This window comes from Macrobrachium rosenbergii, chromosome 55 (genome assembly GCF_040412425.1).
Source record: "Macrobrachium rosenbergii isolate ZJJX-2024 chromosome 55, ASM4041242v1, whole genome shotgun sequence".
Classification (NCBI taxonomy): Eukaryota; Metazoa; Arthropoda; class Malacostraca; order Decapoda; family Palaemonidae; genus Macrobrachium; species Macrobrachium rosenbergii.
The window spans coordinates 85,670,163-85,692,662 of record NC_089795.1 but is presented as its reverse complement, the minus strand read 5'-3'; the positions used below and the strand labels follow the sequence as shown (position 1 = coordinate 85,692,662).

The following is a 22,500-nucleotide window of genomic DNA, read 5'->3' as shown; positions in this document are numbered from 1 at the left end:
AAGATTCGACTCCAATCGCCACGATATCAGAGGATTGGCCGCTCTTCAAGCACAAACAAATAATAGTGTTGACGAAGCAAACACGGAACGGCTTATCACGCTCTAATACAATCCTGACCATCCGCAACTGGTCGTATCAGGACTAGTCGACGGCTATATACCTCGCCGAGGCATCGCGGTCGTTAGCAGGTAGAGTAAACGGAGGACATACCTTCGTAATGGTCCCCGTAGGGGCTAGTGCTGTCAGTGCACCTCTCGAAGTGCACTGTAGGCATTATTTAAGGTTCTTTGCAGCGTCCCTTTGGCACCTAGCTGCAAGCCTTAACATTTCTTTTACTGTAACACCGTTCATATTATCGATCTTCCATCTTGTTTTCCACCCTCCCCTAACAACTGTTTCATAGTGCGACTAAGAGGGTTTCCTCCTGTTACACCTTTCAAGCCTCTTACTCCCAATCTCCCTATCAGCGGTGAATGACCTCACAGGTTCCAGGGCTTGGCCTTCGGCCTAAATTGTATATTCTATCCAACTGCTTACCCTGGCCTTCCAGCCTGAATGACCTTAATGTTACATTCCATTCCAAATCTTATTCCATTCCAGGCATATACATCAAGATTTAATAGTCATTGGTAAGAATGTTGAAAATGGTTAAAGGATTTCCAAAGAATCTTGGATAAGTTTACTTCCTCCAAGATTAAGCTAAAAATACGTTTATCGTTATCTGTAATATAGAATGGAATGGAATATAGAATTCAGGCCAAAGGCCAAGCACTGGGACCTATGGGGTCATTCAGCGCTGGAAAGGAAACTGAGAGGAAGTAGGTTTGAAAGGTGTAACAGGAGGGAAACCTCAAAGCAGTTGCACTATGAAATAATTGTTAGGAGAGGGTGGACAGCAAGATGGAAGAAAGATAATATGAATGGAGGTACAGTAAAAGGAATGAAAGGAGTTGCAGCTAGGGGCCTTGGAAGGAACGCTGCAAAGAACCTTTGAGTAATGCCTACAGTGCACCGCATGAGGTGCACTGATGGCAATACCCGCCTTACGGGGAAGTTAGCAAATCATTCAATCAATCAATCAATCGATAATAGACAAAATAAATAACCGAGCTGCAATCGTAACCTAATGTGTAGCTTTAAAAACTTTGGGGTTTGTTACAGCTAAGAAAATAATCCCAGCTAAAATTGCACCTAATAAAATATATCTTGTGTATTTACTTCCACTTCGGTATGGAATTTTCATGGAACAGTTTCAGCAACCACAGAGAGAGAGAGAGAGAGAGAGAGAGAGAGAGAGAGAGAGAGAGAGAGGAAAATCCTTCTGGACATTCAGAGAAAGTAGAAACTCCTTACTGACCCTGTGTGTGTGAGAGAGAGAGAGAGAGAGAGAGAGAGAGAGAGAGAGAGAGAGAGAGAGAGAGAGAGAGAGAGAGAGGGGGAAAATCCTTCTGGACATTCAGAGAAAGTAGAAACTCCTTACTGACCCTGAGAGAGAGAGAGAGAGAGAGAGAGAGAGAGAGAGAGAGAGAGAGAGAGAGAGAGAGAGAGGAAAATCCTTCTTGACATTTAAAGAAAGTAGAAACCTCTTACTGACCCTGCAGGAGAGACAGAGAGAGAGAGGAAAATTTCTTGACATTTAAAGAAAGTAGAAACCTCTTACTGACCATGCAGCAGAGAGAGAGAGAGAGAGAGAGAGAGAGAGAGAGAGAGAGAGAGAGAGAGAGAGAGAGAGAGAGAGAGAGAGCTCAAAATAAAAAAATGTCCGTAATTCCTTGGGCTGAATCGTCCCGTTATATCTTTGGTAATTGAAATAACCTTTTAAACCCGTCAAAACTCGCAGATCAAAATGGCACTCATTTTTGGTTCCCGGTGTAATCGCAATGAAAGCTATTGCCTTCATTAACTAAGCCCACGAAGCTGGAGAGTGATGCTTTTGGAATATGAGTAGACTGGGTACGTCGTTCAACAGAGAATCTCTGGAACGGATGAATAAATTTCGATACATTCACTTACTAATAATTTGCAGAGTTGTGCCAAACAGGTTCTTAGGGGAAAATGACAGCTTCCTGACATTCGTGAGAGAATATGTGGATCTTATTATTCGCGAAAGAAAACGTAATTGGCGATGGCATTTGGAGGATTATGCTAAAAACACATCTCCCGATATGTGATCAGATTGGTTTGGATAGATTGCATAAACAAATACATACACACTACCTTTCAAACATTCATACAAGAAATCATAAGTCTAAAAACGCTAAATTCAACTAAAAGACTTAAATAATTAACAGAATAATGTAACAGCAGAATAACAGAAATGAGACAAAGAAAAGATATAAAAGAGAATAATGACAGAATAATAAAAAGTAGAGAACTGAAGAATGGAGAAATCAAAAGAGAGAGAGAGAGAGAGAGAGAGAGAGAGAGAGAGAGAGATAATCTTAACAAAATTAGAAAATGGTAATAACGATTCTCAGTGAACTGTCATAAAATTAATAAATGCAGAGAGAGAGAGAGAGAGAGAGAGAGAGAGAGAGAGAGAGAGAGAATATTCTTGTTTATAGCATAGCTGTCATTGGAAAATAAATAATGTAATGATTCTCAATGAATTTACATAATATTAATAAATGCTCTGAGAGAGAGAGAGAGAGAGAGAGAGAGAGAGAGAGAGAGAGAGAGAGAGAGAAACAGAGAAGAGAAAGAGAGAAAGAAGTTCATGATAAAAGGTCAACGGAGGAACCTATCAAGCAATGACAGGGAGAGAATGCCACACGAGACAATTGCTCCCTCTCAAGAATCAAAAATAAAAACAATTCTCAAGGAATTGCCACAAAATTAACTCATTCGAGAAAATATAAATAAATAAATATAAAGAGAGAGATGAGAGAGAATGATTCTCAATGAATCATAAAAAAAATGAATGCTGTGTTCTGTGTGTGTGTGTGTGTGTGTGTGAGAGAGAGAGAGAGAGAGAGAGAGAGAGAGAGAGAGAGAGAGAGAGAGAGAGAGAAGACTTTGCTTCCAGAACGGGAATCATTGAAAAAGAAAACAGAGGAAAAGAAAGAAGTTCACGATAAAAGGTCAACGAGAGGAACCTCCGGAAGGAAGCCGCGATCAAGCAATGACAGGGAGAGAATGCCACACGAGAGAACATTGCTTGTTCTCAAGAATCAAAAAAAAAACAAAAAGGAATTGCCATCAAAATTAACTCATTATTAGAGAGAAGATTAGAAATGAGAGAGAGAGAGAGAGAGAGAGAGAGAGAGAGAGAGAGAGAGAGAGAGAGAGAGAGGACATTCTTGTTTACTGAACAGTTATCCTTGAAAAATAAAAAAGTAATATCGAATTTCTGGGTATTACCATTAAAGTAATAATTGCTCTGAGAGAGAGAGAGAGAGAGAGAGAGAGAGAGAGAGAGAGAGAGAGAGAGAGAGAGAGAGAGAACATTATTGTTAACTGCATAATTATCTGAAAAATAAAACAAAGAGAGAGAGAGAGAGAGAGAGAGAGAGAGAGAGAGAGAGAGAGAGAGAGAGAGACAGAGAGAGAGAGGACATTCTCGTTTTCAATAGATATACTTGAAAAAATGAAAAAAGTTAATAATGATGCTCAGGGTATTACCATAAAATTAATAAATGAGAGAGAGAGAGAGAGAGAGAGAGAGAGAGAGAGAGAGAGAGAGAGAGAGAGAGAGAGAGAGAGAGAGCATAGCTATTTCAAATACTTCGTAATATACATATGCAAATTTGGGAGACTTGAAGCAAAACAAGGACGGAGACACATGAAAATAGATTCATACAAATGGAAAGGAACAGTTATTGAACAATACTTCCTAGACCACTTCTTCTCTCTCTCTCTCTCTCTCTCTCTCTCTCTCTCTCTCTCTCTCTCTCTCTCTCTCTCTCTCTCTCTCTATATATATATATATATATATATATATATATATGACATTTTTATTACACCGTATATACAATCATGATATACTTTTACGGCATAGGTTTTCTTATACAATTTATGTATACATAAATACATATTTACAATGCATATATATATGTATATAATATACATACATGCACTTTTTAGGGCATAGCTCTTCTCTAAAACATGTTATGTACACATAAATACATATCAACATTACAAAACGAAAAATTAAAAGAAACAAGACTATTAATTCGATATAACCAAGAAAATGAATTCAAGAAAAACAATGAAGGAGGTACGAGTTAACCAGACCGAAGCCAACCATCCTCGCGAGGTAAACACAAGGCCTCCGGAAGGGAAGGCCCCCCCTACCCCACTATCCCCTAACCCTTCCTCCACCCCCTCCTCCCCACCAACAAGCGTGGGAAAATAAGCCTTCAAGGTACGTGATGACCAAGACTTGAATATACAAACCTCGCAGGCTAAACCCAGGAATTCTCTTCTCTTCTCTCTCTCTCTCTCTCTCTCTCTCTCTCTCTCTCTCTCTCTCTTTGCATTAGCTTTGGAGGTTAAGGAAGGCAGTCCACGGAAAGTTTTTTTAATAAATAATTACGGTGAAACTAGCAAGATGAACACAACTGTAAATTATAAGTTGTTTATTATTAAAATTCAAAAATATTGTTTTTCTTTTATATAACACTGATTTTTTTATATAACATTAAAGCCCTCTCCGACACGCAAGCACACACACATATATACAGACATACATACATACATACATACATACATATATATATATATATAATATATATGTATATATATAATATACACAGAGAAAGTACCTCCTAACCCTCTGATAAATTATATCTCCCCATTGGGTGTGATAGATTACCTCGTCGAGGTAGCCTTTGCATTTAAATAAGTACGAATTGTTCAGTTCTTTACGTCGTCGAGTACTGATCGTTCACTCTCTAATATAACGCTACCAAGATACTTAGGAGAGAGAGAGAGAGAGAGAGAGAGAGAGAGAGAGAGAGAGAGAGAGAGAGAGAGAGAGAGAAATGCGTGTTTTCAAATTTATCATCGGAGATCTGTAAAACGCACTCACCAAATATTTTCCAAGGGCATGTAACTCAATCAAATACCCAAAAAGAAAACATAAAAAAATAAAAAATACCTTTCTCAGCATTAATTTGAGAAGGCCAGATCTTATATTTGAATACAGGCCCATCCTGCTCACTGCAGGTTATAAAACAAGAGAAGGAGAACTAACTGACTGTCTAAAACAACTACGCTGTCCTTAAATTTATGATAAACTACAAAGAGCCATTTCAACCGAGCCTCGGAATACTTCAAAGGAGAAAATGAAGTCTAGACCACCTACAGCTGGACCAAATGACGTGAGAATGGACAATGATATTCCTGGTGAGTTGAAAACTATTATCTAACAGTTGTAGAGAATTTAGCAGCTACTCTGCATCAGAGACCTTATCAGGCCATAGCGTGGGCGAATTAGTCTGGGGAAAGCATAATGGTTTTGCCTGCTCGGTAATTGGCACATTAACTCGTTCGGCGGTAGGTGGCGAATTTGGAAGCCAGGAAATACCTTAAAGGTGGCCATAAAGAGAATACAGTACACTAAAATAAACCTCTTTTCACATACACAAGTCTAGTCCTACTTGAAATGGAATATGAAATTTAGGCCAGAGACCAAGCGATGGGACCTATAAGGTCACTGGCGCTGAAAAGGAAATTGAGAGCAAAGAGGTCTGAAAGGTGTAACGGGGGATAACCTCGCAGTTGCACTTTGAAACAATCGTTAGGAGCGGGTGGAAGTAAGATGGAAGAAAGAATATGAACGAAGGTACAGTAAAATGAATGAAAGGGGTTGCAGCTAGGGGCCGAAGGGACGCTGCAAAGAACATTAAGTAATGCATACAGTGCACCGCGGGAGGTCCACTGACGGCGTATGATTAATTAGAAGAGAAATTAAGAAATAATCTACTGAAAGAATGACATTTTTCTACACATCTTAGTATCATTATCAAAACAACTAAAAATGGGCCGAAATTTCTTCGGCAAATTCGAATTCTCTGTACAGCGTTTAATCAAGGCCACCGACAATAGATCTATCTTTCTTTGGTCTCGGTATAATGCTGTATGAACCGCGGCCTATAAAACTCTCAGCCTACCGTGGTGACCTGTGTTGTTGCGTTGCCAGACGCACGATTATGGCTAACTTTAACCTTAATGAAATAAAACTACTGAGGCTAGAGGGCTGAAATTTGGTATGTTTGATGACTGGAGGGTGGATGATCAACATACCAATTTGCAGCCCTCTAGCCTCAGTAGTTTTTAAGATCTGAGGGCGGACAGAAAATAGTGCAGTCAGAAAAAATAGGACGGACAGAAAAAGTGCAGTCAGAAAAGTTTTCTTTACAGAAAACTAAAAACTACCGCGAAAATAATAATAATAATAATAATAATAATAATAATAATAATAATAATAATAATAATAACAACTGACCAATATCAAAAATTCCCTTTATAAAAGAAAGCACAAGCTTCACATTATAATTAAACTGTCACGCCAGGGGAGGAAAAAGGACGAGTGTTTAATCATTCTCCTAAAAAAAATAAAAAAAAAGCGCGATGAATTCATTAAAGAACGGTTTTTGAAAACCACTGAGACCCATCCGGGCTGAGCACACATTAAACCTTAATTCAATTGGGATCACCTTTACACCTCGGAAAGTGGGGCAATAATCATTTTTGTCGATGTCTCCAGTCTTGCTAAAAAAAAAAAAAAAAGGAAATTAAAATGTTTGATAAAACGTAGCTTTTACAATGCGCAGCAGGAAGACATAACCTTGGTAAGGGATAGTTAAACCACGGGTTTAATTTACAACAGGCGTGACCTTGTTGAGGGAAAGTTAAACACTTGGTTTAATTTTAGTCAGGCATAACCTTGGTGAGGGAAAGTTAAACCCACTCTTTTAAGACAGGCGTAACCTTGGAGCGAAAGTTAAACCCGCGGTTTAAGACAGGCGTAACCTTGGTGAGGGAAAGTTTAACCAACGTTTTAACATCAGACAGGCATAACCTTGGTGAGTTAAAGTCAAACCTAGGTTTAATTTAAGACGGGCATAACTTTGGTGAAGGAAAGTTGAACCTATAATAGGTTTTAACTACTGACAGGCATAACCTTGGTGAGAAAAAGTTAAACCCATACTTTAATTTAAGACGATGTTGTTTTTATATACGTAAAAGGGAGAAGAACAAAACCAACCTGAGATAATACTTTTACAGTAAATAGTGAGATTTTTCCGTACGTCAAACGTGAGAGAAATAAGACAAATTTGTAGAACAATATTTTTACTTTAGACAATTTTTAATAATTATGTATATATATAATGTATATATATACACATGTATGTATATATATACACATACACACATAAATGGGAGGGATAAAACATACTAAAGAAATAACGCCATTTTACTGAAGAGTAATCGTTACATATGCAAAACCTATCGTAACATAAACTTCTGACTCACACCGGGACCGAACACTTGTCTCTCACATGAAAGGCCAGAAATCGAAACCTATTATAAGTACTTCTGTACCTGACGTGTTTCCTGGGCAGGCTAATTTTACCCAATTTCCCGACCCACCAGGGACCGAGTTGGTAGCTTTTCATTCGAATTAACCTTCAGCGCGAATATTTATTTCTAAGAGAGGGTTGAGGAAAGCAAGATGGAACAAAAAGAATATGAATGGAGGTATACTAAAAGGGATGAAAGGGGTTGCAGCTAGGGGGCGAGGGAACGCTGCAAAGAACCTTTAGTAATGCCTACAGTGCACCCCGTGAGGTGCACTGACGGCACTACCTCCCCTACGGAGTGTATGAAACTGGTAAAAAGATGCGTTCTTGATGATAATTAGGTTAACAAAATAATATTAATAATAATAAAAAAATAAACGAAGGGTGCTTTTTAGAGTAATTTTTTTTTTAATACGTTTCACAAATTTACACGCATGCGCGCACGCAGTTTTGGACAGGTGGAGTGAAAAATGCACTAAGATGGAAGGGTCTTAACATCAATATCAAGGAGGATAATTCGAGCAAAATTTTGCAGGGAGGTTCAACGTGTTACTGATGAGCCCTCCGTGTAATGGTCTATAAAGTGGCTAATATTATAAGTTTTCTGCACAAAGGGATCGTCTTCGATTAAGCAGTTTAAGTGTGAATGTGAAAACAGCCAAGGTTATTTTTCCTCTACATCCATCCCCCATGAAGCGAACGTCTTATAATCAGAAACAAATAAATCCAAGATAAAATAGAACTAGGAAAATGCTAGGAAAAAATAAATATGCAATTTCACCCTTAATACATTGAAAATTTTATCCCTATGAACCAATATTCCTTGGAAGGGGCAGCTGGCTAAAAATATTAATTAACACTCAATATTTATATTAATATTCAATACCCGAATCGTGATATTCCCAATGCGAACAAAAAGAACAAGCACCATTACAGACAATACCATAATACACATATATTTAAAACAGGGTGTGAATAAACCTATTTTTTTTAATGATTTTTACACAAATACCACAAGGAATGAATGCGCGACCCCGCAGCATTGGGAGACACCAATCAGGACGTGGGAAACAGGATTGTTTAGATTCAGACATCCTACAAGACCAGCAAAGGACATTGACGTTTGTCCCTAAGAGGATCCTTTGCCATTTAAGGGGATTTTGTGTCCCAAAGGATCTTCAATAGAGGATTCTGTCAGGATCTTCAATAGAGGGGTCTGCATCTTCGATAGAGGATTCAGGATCTTCAACAGGCGATTCTTGACCTTCAACAGAGGATTCTGGATCTTCAATAGAGGATTTAGAATATTCACAAGAGGATTCAGGATCTTCAATAGAGGATTCTGGATGCTTCAACATAAGATTCTGGATCTTGAGAGGATTCTCTGAGATTCAGGATCTTCAACATCTTCAACAGAGGATTCTGGATCTTCAATAGAGGATTTAGGATATTCACAAGAGGATTCAGGATCTTCAACAGAGGATTCTGGATCTTCAACAGAAGATTCTGGATCTTCGATAGAGGATTCAGGATCTTCAACAGTGGATTCAGGATCTTCAATAGAGGGATCAGGATCTTCAACAGAGGATTCAGTATCTTAATTAGAACGATTTTGGATCTTAAACATATGATTCAGGATCTTCAATGGAGGATTCAGGATCTTCAATAGAAGATTCTGGATCTTCAATATAGGATTCAAGATCCTCACTCAAGGATTCTGGATCTTCAACAAAGGATTCCGGATCTTCAATAGAGGATTCACGATTTTTAATAGAAGATTCTGTTAGGACCTCCGTTAGAGGATCCAGGATCTTCACTAGAGAATTCTGGATCTTGAATAGAGGATTCAGGAACTCCAAAGGAGGATTCAGGATCTTCAATACAGAATTCTGTCAGGATCTTCATTAGAAGATTCAGGATCTTTACCAGAGAATTCTGGATCTTCAGAGGAGTCAGGACACTCAAAAGAGGATTCAGGATCTTCAACAGAGGATTCAGGATCTTCAACAGAGAATTCAGGATCTTCACCAGGCGATCCCAAAATGTTACCTTTCACGAACTTTGAGAAAAATACACAAACCAGAAACCTAATTAATCCCAAAGTACTTAAGCGACAGACGATGCAGCTTTAAAAAGCACGCGCATGATAATGACAACACATTAGCCAAATAAACTGCGCCAGTATTAATTAAAAACGAAGCTTAAATTACTGCTTCCGTTTGAAAATTAAATTACATTCAACCAATATTAGCACTGTATAATTAACAGGAACACGCCATTAATTATATCGCCCTACAGAAAGGTGGAAAAGTACTAATGAGCAATGCTAATTACAGTAAAGGTTCAAGACATATTTTTAAGCGCAAGAAAAGGTGAAATGATTTGAGATGATGTTACTCGATAATTAACGCCGCATCAAGAGGCTATAATTATCGTTAATAGAAAAATACGAATAAGATCTATTTTCCTCGCTCCGATTCTTTCATTATTTTAATTAAGAGCTTCCTATTGTGTGGTAGCTTTCTTAATAATAATAATAATAATAATAATAATAATAATAATAATAATAATAATAATAATAATATAATAATATATTATTATTAATAATAATAGTAAGTAAAAAATGCGCCGAGGTTTCTTCAGCGCAATCGAGTTTTCGGTACAGCGTAAAAAGGCCACCGAAAATAAATCTATCTTTCGGTGGTCTCGGTATGATGCTGTATGAGCAGAGGTCCATGAAACTTTAACCACGGAACGGTGGTGGCCTGTCCTATATCGTTGCCAGACGCACGATTATGGCTAAATTTAACCTTACATAAAATAATAAATACTGGGGCTAGAGGGCTGCAGTTTGGTATAATTGATGATTGGAGGGTGGATGATCAACATATCAATTTGCAGCCCTCTAGCCTTAGTAGTTTTTAAGATCAGAGGGCGGACAGAAAAAGTGCGGACGGACAGACAAAGCCGGCACAACAGTTTTACAGAAAACTAATAACAATAAGTATATACTCGCTTTGTGTGTAAAAACGACAATCAACGAGTAATTAATTACGTTCCGACTTTATTTGACTTTGTTTCGATCTCCTACATTGCAAGATACTTATTTACATTTTAATGAAGATAAATCGAATATCAAGACTCTCCCCTCACAAAGAACAAGTAAAAATAACAGTATATTCCGTTTCATTATTTCCCAATTATTTTGACAGCCCTTCTTCACGTGCCTTCGTCCACATCAGGGTCCACCCTCCAAGGAGATGAGGGCACCTTTGTCCGAGCTTCTTAGGGACGGTACTTACTGTCCCTGTGGTGGAACCCTATCAAGCACTGCCGTCAGTTATGACGGTAGGTACACTATTATTATAATACATAATATACATGATATAATGTACATATGATAAACTACAAAATCAAACGAATAAGTGAGAACACTGAACATCGTAGATACCTGCTTAGAGAGAGAGAGAGAGAGAGAGAGAGAGAGAGAGAGAGAGAGAGAGAGAGAGAGAGAGAGAGAGAGAGAGAGAATAACATCTTGAGAGAGAGAGAGAGAGAGAGAGAGAGAGAGAGAGAGAGAGAGAGAGAGAGAGAGAGAGAGAGAGAGAGAGAGAGGAGAGAGAGAGAGAGAGCAACTTGGCTAATCCCGAAGGAACCAGCATAATAATGAAATGACCCTACCAGCACTTTCCATGCGAAAAGGAAGATACGAAAGGCTTGCTTCTTACCTGTTCTACCCATAAATTCGTTGTCATGATCTGACTCTTCAGGTTCTGAAAAGGGAAAGAAAAAGATACATTAGAAGAGAGTAACATTTAAAAAAAGTCATCACTATTAAGTTGGGATCGTACACTTGCATTTCGCCTCACACTACACTTATTATTGTTTCAAAGAAAAATTTTAATTACAAGTCCAAGCATAGTACTGAAAAATTGTAAACAGCTCTAAATTAATTCTTATTCGAGCCTAGAGCAATACAGATTTTTAATAAAAACTGAAAGGGAATATATATATATATATATATATATATATATATATATATATATATATGTGTATGTATGTATATATATACATCACCGTGATATATATAAGCATTATACAAATATCCTAATATCCAATTCGCTCTACCTTGGAAATCATATATTTTCATATATGTTACCGAAGGGGAACTTTTTGGTTGATAATAAGTTCGTCGTCCCGTGGGCTCGAACCACGGAAGACAAGAACTCAGGACTACAGTGACGCCTTTAACCACACGGCCAACTCGTATGGGTACTAAGGAGTAAGTGGAATGGTAAAGGATGATGGTAGCACTAAAGAATAAAGAAAGCAAATCACAGAATCTATGCCCATGGAGCCAAAATAAGCAGGTGTGATAGGACTGTCGAGCAAACTCTCCTTTATGGAATGAAGATGGTGTTAAATGCAAATGCACAAAAATAGAGGTGAAAACCGTTTAGTATATGAGAAGTAACACAGATGAAAAGAGGTAACAAAAAAGACATAAAGAAAATTTGATGAAAAGGTTAGCATCAGTGGAAAGTTGAGTTAAGGTATTGTGAGATGATCTGGTCGCGTGGAGAGAATGGAGTGCAAAAGGTTGGTGGAAATGGAGCAAGGAGATGGAACCGAAGGTGCTGGCTAAATGAAGAGGTAGAGGTTGGGGGGGGATGATATCCAGGAATAGCAAGACTGCGTAAGATACAGGTGATTTTGTCAGGGCACTAGCGGATCCAGGGGGCACTGGGCACGTGCTCCCCCGTGAAAAATAATAACAAAATAATAATAATGAAGATTTGGATGATAATTACATAAATGAGAAATGAAAAAATGATAAAAATAAAAATCTGTTATAAAATAATAAAATTTTGAGAAAAAATTATAATAATTATATATGTATATATAAATATATATATATATATATATATATATATATATATATATATATATATATATATATATATATATATATATATATACATATATAAAAATTGTGTGTGTATGAAAGTATAATGATCCGAAAGTGGTCAGGTGTCCACACTGCTGAAATTTTCTGAAGGTAGCCTATGCTAAGCAGCTGATGCACAAGGACTGATCAATGAGTTAGAAGTTAATGAATGAAGGTTTCGGTGATTAATGCGCATATTTTCTATTTGTCAGTTAAACACCAGGTATAAGACAAATTCAAAACTGTTTTTGAAAAGGAAAAAGAGACATTTCTATCTATCTCACGCAAGAAAATAACTACAAAATCATAAAAGAGTTCTGTCCGTGTTCACTTCAATAACACAACTTTCTATAGCGCGCTGAATTCACCAGTTTATGGAGGAGAGGAAGAAAAGTTTTCCCACTCCGCCAAAGTGTTGAAGTTGCGGAGACTGTGTCAGCCTTATCTGCTTCTTTTGATGAAGCATCAAACACGGAATCACACACACACACACACACACACACACACACACACACACACACACACACACACACCTATAACATAAAACGCATAAGCTCAAGCCCACTGGCCTTTCATGAACAGTTTAAATCCAGGAGTTTTTTTTTTTTTTTTTGAAACCTCTCGGTAGTTTTCCGGTGCATGTGTGTGTTTTAGTGTGTGTTTTTTTCCTGGTTTTTCAGCAGTTACTTACTTGTAAAATAATGTACAAGAATGGTCAAGAATAAGTTCGATTATCGGACCGAAACTGAGTGATTAATTGATATTTAAAAATAAATTGGCAGAGATAAACTGCTTCAAAACAATATGGCGATTATAGGACATCAACGTTGATTGATTTAGTATAAAAAATGGAGCCGCAACAAGAACTTCGTATGATTCATTTTAAAAAAATGGCAATATCTATCAACTACATCCACGATGGCATAATGTTACAGAAACTAATGAGACCAGAAGGTATACAACCCATATATATATATATATATATATATATATATATATATATATATATATATATATATATATATATATATATATATATATATATATATATATATATATATATATATATATATATATATATATATATATATATATATATATACATATATATATTTATATTTATGTATATGTATGTATGTGTATATATATATGTATATATATACACATATACACACACACCATCCCCAAACTACCATATAACTTAAAGCGAAATATTTCCCTCAGGAGCAACACAAACCAAAAAAAAAAAAAAAAAAAATTGAAAAAAAAAACAAAACAATGGGAAGCCATATTCATTAACAAGAGTGGAACGAGCATAAAAAACACATACACATATATATAAAAGTTCACAAAAAAAACTATTACGTAAAACAAATAATAATTTGTTTGTAATAAAACAAAGAGGACTTTACCAAGCATTACTGTACATTATTCACTTGGCTGCGAAGCCCAAAAAATAAAAAATGGAATATTAATACGGACAACATTTTGCAACACGGAGCAACACTAGAGGGGCTCCCGTCGCATTAGACTAATGGTATGTTCCGTGTTTAGCGCAGCAACCTTTAAAACAATAACAGCAAATGTAACCCTCTTATGAAATTCCTCTCTTTTAACGATGTTGAAAAGTACGGTCTGTTGATGCTGGCTTGCGTTTTCAACAAACACACACACACACACATTACACACATATATACACATACACATATATATATATATATATATATATATATATATATATATATATATATATTTAGGGATCCGTACGTGAATATATTGTACGCCTCAAAATAATTATGAACGAGCGCAGATATATGCACGTAAATTTACGTACTGAACAGGTGTATGTATATATATACACACATATATACATAAATATATATATGTATATATATACATATATATATATATATATATATATATATATATATATATATATATATATATATATATATATATATATATATATATGTGTGTGTGTGTGTGTGTGTGTGTAATGTGCACGAATTCATTTCTATTAGCGTGAATAAGGAAACAGACTGGGAAAAGGAAAATGATTAATAGGATAACAGATGTCTAAAAAAAAAATCAGACAGACGAAAACAATATAAAGAACTAAAAAAACAAAAAAAACGAAAATGAATATAAAAAAAGTTATCTCAGATAACTTCAGTGACAAGTAAAAGAGCCAAATATTCGAGAAAACCAGAACCTAACCAAAATTGAACCAAAAAAAGTAAACACAAACGAACAAAACCAGGTACAAGTGTCTTCTCAAAAATGAAACAAAAATGAAGCCAGAAAAACAAACAGAACAAATCGTACAAATTAAGCCACAGAGAAAACGTGAAGCCTCGACGAAAACAGCAAAGGAAGCAGAAAACATGTGGAAAATGAACAGAGGGCGAAGAGGAAATAAACAGAAACAGGTCACAGAGGAAGAAGAAGTAGAAGTTTCACCAGCCCTCGCAGGGGGAGGAAAAGAAAAAAAAATCTGTAAAAGGAATAAGTTGCACCAAAGGCTTACAGCAGGCAGAAAAGGAAAAATGTTTAGAAAGGGGGTCACCGCCCCCCACCAAAAAAAAAACCTGGGGAGGAAAAGGATCAGATACATACAATGCTAAATGGGGAAGAATGAAAAAACCAAAATACAGAACTAGATAGCAGGCTGGGAGGAACACAGTCAAAATGACAAAGAATAAATAGGCATAATGCAATACATTTCAGGTCAACTGCTAAAAGGGATTGCATGTTAAGCAAATAACTTTAACATAATAAAATGATTGTGAAATCGTGAAACGCTAGAAAATTGTAAAATAAAAACTATTATTATTATTATTATTATTATTATTATTATTATTATTATTATTATTATTATTCAGAAGATCAACCCATCTTCTATGGAACAAAATCCCACAGGAGTCACTGGCTTGAAATTCAAGCTTCCAGAGAATATGGTGTTCATTCGAAAGAAGTTACAGAAGATAATATAAAATACAGAAGAAGAGATAGGTTATAAGAAATCAAAAAAAGGATAAGGGAATGAAAGAATAAATAAAGATGAAAATATAAACAAATTAGTAAAACGCAAGGTGTCTGAATTGCTGTACGGTGGTAAAGCATTACATATCTTGAACTTTTGAGGTCCTAATTGCCCAACATCCTCAGGGAGACTCTTTCACATGCTAAAAAATGAAGCTGTGCAAGGCATGTATGCATAAAAAAAATACATGGCAAAGAAATAAATAAAATTACAATCATGACTCGAATATTCCAAAGAAAAATACAGTTATATCTAAATCATTTACTTTATTTTCTGATACATACTGTCCCTCTAGCATATTTGCTGTAAATTTCTGGCACCATGCATCAATCCTCTGCAAATGTCTTAGGTATAAAGTCGAAACCGGTCAGGATTTACACCTAGTTTTCATTTTCCCGTCACATACACACACATATATGCATGCATTACACACACACACATATTTGTCTGAGGATAGAGACAGTATGGTCTCTGAAATATAGCATTTATATTTTCCACATCTTGGCGTTTTTATGGGCTCCTTATATATATATATATATATATATATATATATATATATATATATATATATATATATATATATATATACATATATATATATATATATATATATATATATATATATATATATATATATATATATATATATATATATATATATATATATATATATATATATATATATATATATATATATATATATATATATATATATATATATATATATATATATATATATATATATATATATATATATATATATATAGTCTTTATATCCTAACAAATGAATTTCAGGCTCAACTCAAACGTTCCTATAAGTGTCTTGTTCGCTATCTTTCGGCAGCACTCGAAGCCTATTGTATCAGAAGGATTAAGCCCTCCAATTACAACGAAGAGAAAGAAAAATTTGCGTAAATTCCTCGCCTTTGGTTTTAATTACTACTCCAAGTTGGGACAGAACGGACATGCAAATATCACAAGTTATTCGGGAGTGTGAAACTAATTTAAAAACAGCGGGAGGTCAAATGTTTGTAGCGTATGCAAAGTTTAACTATTTCTGTTCAACGGCATGCAACTGAAATGAGGAACAAAACGGCTAGGATTAAGGGTGAATATTTAAAAAAAGAAATGTTTAATTTTTGTTGTCTCCCGATTCCGAAACAGGGAATTTTTAAAGGAAATTATTATAGAAACTGGACGTTTATGGACTGATTTTGCAGTGAAATAGAAAAACTGAGATTTTTCACAAATGAAATGTAAAGACTCATTCAGTGATTCTAAATGTAGGAAATTTGCCGTAACAATTTAGGTAAAAAAAAAAAAAAAAGAGAATCTTTTGGCGAAAGAAATATTAATTCTTCAACGTAAATCGATTCTACAAAGGCGAATTTTGAAGCCAAAATACAAGAATAAGAACTCTTCAATAACAGAGATAATAATTCCTGTCGAACCACTCTAAACATAACAGAAAGAAACAGGTAAAAAACGCACCGAAGTCTCTTCAGCGCAATCGAGTTTTCTGTACAGCCGCTACAGAGTATAATTAAGGCCACCGAAAATAGATCTGTCTTTCGAAGGTCTCAGTAAAATGCTGTATGAGCCTCAGCCCATGAAACTTTAACCAAGGGTAACGTTTACCTTAAATAAAATAAAAACCACTGAGGCTAGAGGGCTGCAATTTGTTGTTACATGATAGAAGGGTGGGTGACCAATATACCAATTTGCAGCCCTCTAGCCTCAGCAGTTTTTAAAATTTGAGGGCGGAAAGAAAAGTGCGGACAGAAAACAGTGCGGACAGAATAAAGTGCGGACGGACAGGCAAAGCCGGCACAATAGTTTTCTTTAATAGAAAACTAAAATGGATAATACTAAAAAAAAAAATAAATAAAAGATATTATACGCAACTAAAAAAGGATTGTTTTATTTCTGCCTGCCACGGAAACTACAGCATTTGAATGGCGTCTGCTCCATTGGGCAGCATGAAAACAGTCCACAACAAAGACTATTGTTAAAAAAAAAGGTACAAAAAAGTAAAAAAAAAAAAAAAAATTGGCCAACAATGCCTACTATTTCTCACACGATGCACTATGCATGTCAAGAGTGAGACAGACACTGAGAGAGAGAGAGAGAGAGAGAGAGAGAGAGAGAGAGAGAGAGAGAGAGAGAGAGGAGGAGGGGCTGCTGTTGGAGGTGTCCCTCCTACTCTCCCTCCATCCCAGAGAGAGAGAGAGAGAGAGAGAGAGAGAGAGAGAGGAGAGAGAGTTGTTGGAGGGTTGTCTAGGTTGTCCTCCTCCTCCTCTCCCCTCCACCCCAGAGAGAGAGAGAGAGAGAGAGAGAGAGAGAGAGAGAGAGAGAGAGAGAGAGAGAGAGAGGAAAGGTAATGTTGGAGGGTGTCCTTTCCTCTTCTCTTCCTCCATCCCAGAGAGAGAGAGAGAGAGAGAGAGGAGGTGTTGTTGGATAGGGGACCTCCTCCCCTCCCTCCATTCCCCCGTCCACAAAAAAAAAAAAAATATAAAAACAATTCGTTAACCAATTTAGACAAAGTCCCGGCTCTCTATTTCTCAATTGAATCTACCCTCCCTGTCCAATAAGAGCCTTGGCAGGTCATTTTTCGTAATTTTATCCCTTGCTTCGCATCTCTACTGTCATTTCTTTTGATCTGCGTACCGTCATCGCGTCACCTGATGGTTCTGTCTATGTAAATAAACATCCTTTGAATCTAATTTAACAGAATATAGAATTTAGGCCAAAGGCCAAGAATTGGGACCTACGAGGTCATTCAGCGCTGGAATGGGAATTGACAGTAAAAGGTTTGAAAGATGTAACAGGAGGAAAACCTCAAAGCAGTTGCACTATGAATCAGTTATTAGGAGAGGGTGGAAAGTCAGATGGAAGAAAGAGAATATGAAAGGAGGTACAGTAAAAGGAACGAAAGGGGTTGATAGAACCTTAAGTAATGCCTACAGTGCACCACATGAGGTGCACTGACGGCACTATCCCCCTATGGGGATAAGCATTCTTTCGTCTGTCTCTGTACTTAGGGCAATACAAGTATTCATTGCATGTCACTCCTGTTCTTACAATCATTCCCTCTATTTTCACGTACGTTTAGTTTATTATATTTTAACAACCTTGGTCTCTTTCCTACAGTCGTACACCAATTCTGAATTCTGCAGACTAACACTGCATCTCTATCTCACGAGCAATTGCTTGCAATACGGCAAAATCAACGACTTCCCCAACACCCAGCCTTTCAAGCATAATAAAAGGCGTTGATTAAAACTCCCCATTTTGTATAGCACTTCTGCGTGAGCACATTCAATGCGTTGCAAACTCCTGCGGCAGAGAACACAACGGTCTTGGAGTTATATCGACAGTTTTGTAAATATCAATTGCAAACAGGGAGCTTGCAATTAAGGGCGAGAGCGCTGCCTCGCGCATTATTCGGGAGAATATCATAGTTGATTCCGACAATCATTTACTCTGTCAACAATGCAGCCGGGAGATAATTTAGTTCCGAAGTTTGCATGCAAATGGAAACAGGGCGTTTCGGTATGATTAAATGATTGCAATAAAAGATAACCCCCCCCACCACTTTTCATTCATGGCTGTTCTTGTTCTTGAATATTGTTTTCACGAATGTCTGGAGACATTTTTCCGTTCCTCTGAGTAATTTCTCTCTTTTTTTTCAGAGGTAATTTCTCTCTCATTCTTCTCAGAGGTAATTTCTATCTTATTCTGCTCAGAGGTAATTTCTCTCTCATTCTTCTTTAAGGTACTTTCTCGCTCATTCTTCTCTGAGGTAATTTCTCTCTCATTCTTCTTTGAGATAATTTCTCTCTCATTCTCCTCAGAGGTAATTTCTCTCATTCTTCTCAGAGGCAATTTCTCTCTCATTCTTCTCAGAGGTAATTTCTCTCTCTTTGTCCTCATAGGCAATTTCTCTCTCATTCCCCTCAGAGGTAAGTTTTCTTTCATTCTTCTAAGGTAATTTCTCTCTCATTCTTCTCAGAGGTAATTTCTCTTTTTTTCTTCTCAGAGATAATTCCTCTCTTATTCTTCTCAGACGGAGCCGAAGACAAAAAAATGTCATATTTCGCACTGCAAATTATATTATGCATTACAATGCATAATATAATGAGTCAGAGTAAACAAATCTATTATGTATTATCAATGTATATGGCCCAAAAATGCATGTAACGAAATTTCCCAATCATATATAATTCACTGTTCTTCCTTAAGTCCTCTTTCTACCTTGTATTATTCTAATTCTCCATGTCTCTTATCCTTCGTTTAATTCTTTGCAAATGCACCTGACGCAAAGAAGAAAAAATATGATGAAGAACTCAAAGTTTACTTTTCTAAACTTTTATTCTGTGGCCTTTGTTCTCAATCCGTTTAATAACATCTATAGTATATTATTACAATACGTCACTCCTTTCAAACATAACTTTCTTCTTCCAATTTCTTTATAGGACTGAAAGCCACTCCCTTCTGCCACTCTTTCTCTTTTCTAACTTTCCCAAGGGGGAGGGGAGGTTCTTCTTCTTCTTCTTCTTCTTCTTCTTCTTCTTCTTCTTCTTCTTCTTCTTCTTCTTCTTCTTCTTCGCGTTGTCCACAAACCTACATTTATTTTCAACTCGATGAACTTAGCAAACACTTCGTTCCCGAATCCATTTTGCAAACTTGAATGCAATTGCCATGTATCGCAGTTGCTAGTGTGTGTGTGTGTGTGTGTGTGTGTGTGTGTGTGTGTGTGTGTGTGTGTGTGTGAGAGAGAGAGAGAGAGAGAGAGAGAGAGAGAGAGAGAGAGAGAGAGAGAGAGAGAGATTATAAAATAATATATTATAAAACATAATAATTATATATATATAAATATGTATATATCATTATATAATTATATATATCATTATATATATGTATATATCTACATATATACAGTATATATATATGTATATATATATTTATATATATATATATATATATATATATATATATATATGAGAGACACACACAAATATAAACATATATTTGTACATGTATACATGCATATATATGTATACGCATATTCTCAGTGGCAAACATGCACACACAAATAAGAAAATTCCACTCACGTCATCCAGAGGAGATTAACTGACTTTCGAAACACGGAATGCAAATAAAAGACAAATTTAATTCTGGAATCATAAAAGAAACCCAGATTAAAAGCTGAAATGGAATGTCTGCGCAAGCGAGCAAAAAACGAAGGAAGAAAAAACTGGACTTAAGCAATGGAGACGAACTTCCGCGCCGGAGAAATATTCCACATAGTTAGAGAATTGTATAAACCTGCATAAACGACGGTGGCGATGAATAGCAGCGTGCATTGCGAAACGTATGAAAAAGTCCACTTCATTTCCCGATTAAGAAATCTTGCAACGATAATGAACGAAAGTTCAAATATTTTCTCCACTGAATGTATATTATACAACAACCAGTTCAACAGTTTCATTTTCAAATTTCATCATTCGACAATTACGAAAGCTATTTCGTATATTTTGATATACCTTCTTTCATTCTTATTTCAATATTCCAGCAAGACTTTTCAGACTTAACGTTTAATGATCATTTATTGTTAGATTGTCAGTCTTTCTTTATGGCCTAACCAAAAAAAAAAAACTAGAAAATAGAACAAGTTTTCTCTCTAATGAGAGAGAGAGAGAGAGAGAGAGAGAGAGAGAGAGAGAGAGAGAGAGAGAGAGAGAGAGAATGGGGATCAGAATAATGTGTGTGTGTGTGTGTGTGTGTGTGTGTGTGTGTGAGAGAGAGAGAGAGAGAGAGAGAGAGAGAGAGAGAGAGAGATTCTCCACACCGCCAGCAGGGGGCGCCGTAAGCTGTAACAGGGATTTTATTGCCATACTTTTGAATGTTGAGCGAAGAATGTTTGTTTCAAAACTCAAGTTATTAACATTCTTAGCGTTATTCTGCGATAGAATGCCACACTGGTTTACAGGGAGGGGAGAGGGGGAATGGGTGGGAGGGGGGGGGGTGCTAAATGAGCTCATTTTAGGCAGCAAGAAAAAGACTGAATAAAAGGAGAGAGTGTGATTATATTTTGGGAAAATAAAGAATAAGTATAAGTAAATATTGGAGAGTACTTATTCTTGAGGGCATTCTTTAACTGTTTAATTTAAACAAGAATTAAATATTTCATTAAATGAACTTTTGAGGCATGTAAAATTCATATGCATATTTGTAACAGATACATTTATGAAAACAAAAAGATCGTCCACAAAATAAAAAAAAGTAAAAAAATGCCTGAAGTTTCTTCGGCGCAATCGAGTTTTCTGTAGAGCCGTTACAGCGTATAATCAAGGTCACTGAAAATAGATCTATCTTTCGGTGGTCTCGGTATAATGCTGTATGAGCTGCGGCCCATGAAACTTAACTACGACCCGGGGTGGCCTTTCCTATATCGTTGCCAGAAGCACGATTATGGCTAACTTTAACCTTAAATAAAATAAAAACTCCTGAGGCTAGAGGGCTGCAATTTGGTATGTTTGATGACTGGAAGGTGGATGACCAACATACCAATCTGCAGCCCCCTAGCCTCAGTAGTTTTTAAGATCTGAGGGCGGACAGGAAAAAAGTGCGGACGGACAGACAAAGCAATTCAAAAGTTTTCTTTCCAGAAAACTAAAAATATGATGGGAATTTATTTAAACCTCAGATGTTTATTTATCGGTTTTCTTCTTCTCCTTCCAAATATTTTGATTTTCTCTGGTCTTTCTCCTATATACTTTATCTTTATCTTTAAAGGAGACGTGTAAAAACCAAGTGAAAAATATCTCAGAAAAATTAACACAGACATTTCCACTACGATTTTTTAGTCATACTTAAAGGAACAATTATCAATTATAACTATGAATCAGAATATAAATGTTTCTGTTAATTTTTGAGTTGTTTTTCACTTTTTACGCAGATTTTTTTTCTTTAAAGTCCC

The 22,500-nt window shown here is 36.2% G+C and overlaps 1 protein-coding gene across 2 annotated transcripts in view; it reads right to left on the bottom strand.

The window, feature by feature from the left end:
- The window catches only part of nAChRalpha4 (nicotinic acetylcholine receptor alpha4), a 734,137-nt gene that overhangs the window by 204,464 nt on the left and 507,173 nt on the right, over window positions 1–22,500 (bottom strand). For both annotated transcript variants that reach the window (XM_067099219.1, XM_067099220.1), the window contains exon 2: window positions 11,256–11,300. In XM_067099219.1, coding sequence (XP_066955320.1) covers window positions 11,256–11,300 — 45 coding nt within the window. The remainder of the gene's footprint in view (window positions 1–11,255; window positions 11,301–22,500) is intronic.